Source organism: Ciona intestinalis, unplaced genomic scaffold, assembly GCF_000224145.3.
Source record: "Ciona intestinalis unplaced genomic scaffold, KH HT000619.1, whole genome shotgun sequence".
Taxonomy (NCBI): Eukaryota; Metazoa; Chordata; class Ascidiacea; order Phlebobranchia; family Cionidae; genus Ciona; species Ciona intestinalis.
This window is the reverse complement of record NW_004190940.1, coordinates 1-5,469: the sequence shown is the minus strand read 5'-3', so window position 1 is coordinate 5,469 and position 5,469 is coordinate 1. Positions and strand designations below refer to the sequence as shown.

Below are 5,469 nucleotides of genomic sequence, written 5' to 3'. Positions count from 1 at the left end.
AGTTTAACCCACATCATTATGCAAGAAGGTAACTTCTCCTTAGCATTAAAAATGAGGAAACACTCTTTCTTATGTTTGGCGTTTATTCCTACAAACACCAATTACAACGTTATACTTATTACATAGATATATACTTTTGATTTTCTATGCTGTTGATTTAAACTTTTTAATATTTCTCCAGCAAATCTTGCACCTGGAATGAACCAGAGAAACTAGCATGGGTGTGGACTTCCACATTTCACTTGAAACACGTTTACACCGGGTTGTGTCTCACTGCTCCGTATGGACTCCTAGATGAAACAGAAGGAGGTATCTTTTATGTTTGACTTTACATTAAATGTTGATATCATACTTCTATGTAGCAACACTAAAATACCTCCTCAGGTTTATCACCCGGTGTGCGTGTATTACCATGCAATCTATCTGAACCTCTCCAACAGTGGGTCTGCCAATCACGGAATGCACTTCATATTAAACTGCGTGCTTTTAAATCAAGCATGATTTTCGATAAGGTAAACAGTTTGTTATTACTCAGTGTAAACCCTTTTTGAACTATTGTTAGATAGCCACAATTTAATGTATAGTATTAATTTTGCTAAAATATCTTTGTTGATGCTTTGCTTGGTAAGTTATCTTGTACATACATACATAGGTTGAAGCATTTGATCGTGTGCATATGGCTGGCCCACATTATTCTGAAGATTGTAAATCACTGTGGAGAACATTGGTGGATAATAATTATATATGTGATGAGAGGTACAGACCTGGAGGTGAGTTTTATATGAAAACTGTCCCGCTTTATGATTTTTCCATGTTAAACATCTATACATTGAAATATGGTTGAAATGGTGGTTTTATTATTTCTAGAGAATTTATTTCTTGTGAAGAACAAAGGTTGGAAACCTCCATCTGAGGATTTATCAATGAATTGTAGTTACCCAGAATTTACACCAAACAGTCAATTTACTAATCAATCAACTGCAGAACAAATATGTTATATGAGCGGTAAGCCTCACAGCTCAAAATGAATGTTGAATTTAATTTTTTTTAAGAAATGATGATTTTTTAAACTTCAAACAAAATATTCATCTTTTACTTACATATATTTACATATAGTTAACTTGCTTATCCACCCATATAGAGCGCAACATACATTATACAGGTGGTCGTCCTGCTAGATCTACTGACCTTATCATGGGAGTCAATGATGGCTTTACAGAAGGGTGTGCATGTGCCTATGTATCCCAGGATGACAAGTTATGGGCAGCTATGGCACATTCCGATCCAAGTTGTTCAAGCATACCTAATGTTACAAAACCAGTTGGAGTTTTTTCATGTACAAGCAAAAACACTGATTACATTTGGTGCTACAGGTTTGCTAAAGCTCATAACATCATTCCAATTCATATAAAGACTCGCATTTAAATTTATCCTTCATTCATTTGAAGAGGCTCTCCATCCAGCAACAAATATTTTGGACTTCAATACGCACCATGGTGTGCTACTTATTCTTTGTTAAGTCCAACAAAAGTTGGTTTAGAAGAAAGAAGTTGTTACTCAGCAAATTACTTTGCTTGCAAGAAAAGTAAGTATTGGATTTGATGTTTAAAGTAACTTATATATACCCTAAATATTCCTTTAGAATAAACAAATTGTCATTAAATAGCTTGTGTACCATATTTTAGAGATAAAAAAAGCTTGTGGTCCCCCTGTTGTGCCAGCAAACAGCCATTTAACCAGAGAAGATTGGAGTATTGGAGGTGATGGGGCAACTATAAACTGTAACCCAGGTTATGGCTTGTCAGCAGACCCCATATTTAGAAACATCACTCTCACTTGCTTTAATGCAGGAGGTGTCAATGTATGGGAACCAGATTCATTTTTATTACAATGCTTGCGTAAGTATATTGTGCTTTGGCATTATTGATTCAAATATCTTGAAACTAAACATTACGGTTATAAACCGCAATATGTTTTCCATCATTGTAAACTTGTATTTTTTTTCCACAGGATTATCATGTCCTGACCCACCATTTAAAGCCCACGGTTCAGTTGTCACATCACCTGCAGGAATATTATCTGGAGATTATAAATTTAGTGATAAAGTAACTATAACTTGTGATTATGGTTATGCATTCGGTGGGAAGCCTGGTGCCAAAGTTCAAGATATTAAATGTGGCACTGAACAGTTATGGGAACCGGATGCAACTAAATTCAACTGCTTAAGTGAGTTATGGGTAAAATACTTGAACTAGTTTGAATTTAGCAAGTTCTATTTCAGAAATTAAATGTGAGAAACCAATACATTTGGCCAATTCTAAACTCACATACAATGAGTCAACAGAACACGTCTTGTACCACTGTGATCCTGGATATTGGATCTCACGTGGTGTGCATAACATCACTGGCTTTATGTGCAATGAGAGTGGTCTTTGGGATCCTGATCCTGTTTCTATTGTCTTCTGCATACGTACGTTGAAACCAATCAAAATAATTGTCTGTGGTTTAATTTAAATGCTTTTTAAAATTTAAATAAAAAACATTAATAAATTCCCCTTAACAATGTTTTCTTTTAAATTGTAAAACTGTTTCAGTAATATAGTTTGTTTTTTTAAATCATCTGTTTTATGTTTTCTGTAATTGTTTTTCAGCATTAACATGTGGTGAACCTGATCCATCACCAAGAGCAAATATATTGGTCAGTAGTCACAGGTAAACTTTATACATCAATACATGTTATATATCACTTTATGTTCATAATTGTTTATGTCGCTTCGAAATCATGATCAAAAATATTATATTTTATGTACAACCATCATTATTTATAGATGGCTTGCTAACTTGACATTAAACTGTGAACCTGGTTTATCTGTTGTACCACATGATCTACGTATTGTGTGTAATCAATATGGAGACTGGGTACCTTCATCTAAACACGCTTGGTGCAAAAGTAAGTTCACACAATATTTTAAATTTTACTCATCATCTGACAAATTGCTTTGCTCGCTATAAACAATCTTATTCATATTTTGATTTAAACAATTGTTTGAACTTGGCCACACAATAAAACACGTAAAATCAAAAACACGCATCTGGCATTATGAGTCAGTATTTTAAACAATTAAAAAACAAACAGTTAAATTTGTTTGTTGATTTGTTATTTTTAATTATTACTTGAATTGACAGATGTAACATGTCCTACACCTCAAGTAAAGTACAAATACACAACAGCAAGCACCCCTCTCTTAGATGTTTATCTCTTTGCTCAAACACAACGGTATCATTGCAATGAAACCGGTAAGAAACCAAAGAAAGTCTATAAAAAAATTGCCATTCATTAAAAAATACTTTTTAAATTATTTTGAACTATCCAGGGTATGTGATACGAAATGGATTTCAAATCCACAATCCCCACCAAACAGCTTGCCTCTCTGCTGATGATTCTACTTCTGTTAGTATGGTTGCTCCTTGTGTACATGAAGATGTTAAACAATTGTGGATCTGGGAACACCTTTTTCAACTCAAATCAGTGACATCAGAGGTAAAGCTAGTTTTTATACACCTGAAGTTAAATCCTGGCAGTCAAATACCAGCTACAAAGTGTATCTAATCGTCTGTGTTAGCTTACATAAACCTACATGTTATAACAAGGAATAAATCCGACTCCAACAATTCATATTATTTTAATATTTTAGAACTGCTTGGCTAGATCAGGTTCGACAGTCACAACCTCTCCATGTAACTCAGCTGACATCAAGTAAGTTTGTAATACAAACCATAGATCTACTTTTACTAACTAACATCACTATATTGCTTAGCCAACACTGGGACTGTCCTGTGATTCTGGAGCACCCTCTCCTAGTAGCAATCAAAGGAACAAACTCATTTCTTAGGTAACTTTTACATGGAGGCAACAGTAGAACAATCTATTATGTGATATCATAAACAATTCATACAATTTCGTAAACCTATATTTCATTCTTCATTGGAACTATAGTAGTAATGTTCAAGAAATATCAGACTCATATACTTTAGATGATGTCGAATTGATTCACTCAACTGTATTTAATTTATTTATAGACCAATAGAAGGAACAAACAATGTTGGGATATCAAGCAAGGTTGATGCATTATCGGCATGGTTTATCAGTGATAATGGTCTTGATCAGAATGTCTGCACACAACGAAGTATGTTGGCTGTTGCCCAAAATAAGTTTCTTTTATTATTATCACGTTTAAACATTCTACAAACTTTGTATGTGTTGTGACAATCATAATATTTGACAGATGGTTTCCCCATGCTTGAAACAAGATGCACAGAGTTTGGTACGTGGAGTCTACCAGCTAAAGTGATTAAGTGTGTGATACAACACTGTCCACCGCTGGCTGATATCAGTGGTGCTACCAGAGAACTACGTATGTTTATTATGTTTGTGTTATTGTTTGTAACTTAGTGCAACTTGCGTTTTTATTTTCAGATGGTCCGATTGGTATATATGGGGTGAATGCAACTTACACATGCAAAGCAGGCTATTGGTTGAAACCAGGATTTGTATCAGCCACACTAACTTGTGATGAAACTGGAAACTGGTTTCCAAAACTAGATGTAGTTCGTTGCACAAGTAAGTAAACTCAACATTTATATTGTTATTAACGTCATATCATCATTAACTTTGTATAGATTGATAAGCACATACACACCTGGCTTAAATAACTTAGTTTTATTGATCTAAATTGGACTCGCAACACATTGTGACTACTGACTTGCTTGCAACCAAAAAATATTATTTTATTTTGTAGAACTCTTATGTCCAGTTCCTTACCCTGTTCAATATGCAACTATAGAAGGTCTAATATGGACTTATGGCTCACAAATCACCTACTCATGTGCACCAGGTAAGCACAGTTCAATATATAATGGCTCATATATAATTAACAGAATAAAATGACATTAAGAAACACTTGACTATAATTTATTAATTTCATTTTACTTCCAGGGTTTTGGTTTTCAAGAGGCAGGCAGAGATCATGGGTTACTTGTGGGATAAAAGCAAAGTGGGAGCCTGACCCTTCTCATCTCACTTGTGATCGTGAGTTCCATATCCCAATAAACATGTTACATTCGTCTTTGGCTGTATATCCGGTATCAGCATTATATCATATATGTTATGTTACACAGGGGTTAAGTGTCGTGATCCAGGTCCCATATCATCAGCAAAATATTATTTACCAAGTGAAGAGATTGATTTTGAAGGGGTTATCAAGTAAGATAGCTGTGTTTAGAATATCTTTCAATCTTTCTTATTAATTTCCATACAGATATAAATGTCTTCCTGGTTTTTGGATCCGTCCTGGTGTAATATCAGCTGGTGTGACTTGTAATGACCTTGGTGAATATACCCCTCACCCAAGTTCCATCAGTTGCACTAGTAAGAATCCTATATAGATGTTCATATTAATTGGAGCAATA

General features: G+C 34.4%; 1 protein-coding gene across 1 annotated transcript in view; it reads left to right on the top strand.

The window, feature by feature from the left end:
- Positions 1-5,428, top strand: part of LOC113475488 (sushi, von Willebrand factor type A, EGF and pentraxin domain-containing protein 1-like) — a gene marked incomplete at both ends in the record, with an annotated part of 6,392 nt that extends 964 nt beyond the window's left edge. Inside the window, 23 exons of the mRNA XM_026839666.1 lie at positions 3-28; positions 182-309; positions 385-512; positions 653-770; positions 868-1,005; positions 1,163-1,373; positions 1,449-1,585; positions 1,686-1,898; positions 2,011-2,226; positions 2,282-2,470; positions 2,652-2,712; positions 2,829-2,950; positions 3,187-3,297; positions 3,375-3,541; positions 3,696-3,757; positions 3,819-3,893; positions 4,081-4,187; positions 4,287-4,415; positions 4,478-4,621; positions 4,800-4,895; positions 4,997-5,089; positions 5,179-5,263; positions 5,319-5,428. Of these exons, the coding sequence (XP_026695467.1) occupies positions 3-28; positions 182-309; positions 385-512; positions 653-770; positions 868-1,005; positions 1,163-1,373; positions 1,449-1,585; positions 1,686-1,898; positions 2,011-2,226; positions 2,282-2,470; positions 2,652-2,712; positions 2,829-2,950; positions 3,187-3,297; positions 3,375-3,541; positions 3,696-3,757; positions 3,819-3,893; positions 4,081-4,187; positions 4,287-4,415; positions 4,478-4,621; positions 4,800-4,895; positions 4,997-5,089; positions 5,179-5,263; positions 5,319-5,428 (2,866 nt within the window). The remainder of the gene's footprint in view (positions 1-2; positions 29-181; positions 310-384; positions 513-652; positions 771-867; positions 1,006-1,162; positions 1,374-1,448; positions 1,586-1,685; positions 1,899-2,010; positions 2,227-2,281; positions 2,471-2,651; positions 2,713-2,828; positions 2,951-3,186; positions 3,298-3,374; positions 3,542-3,695; positions 3,758-3,818; positions 3,894-4,080; positions 4,188-4,286; positions 4,416-4,477; positions 4,622-4,799; positions 4,896-4,996; positions 5,090-5,178; positions 5,264-5,318) is intronic.
- Positions 5,429-5,469: the final 41 nt, after the last annotated feature.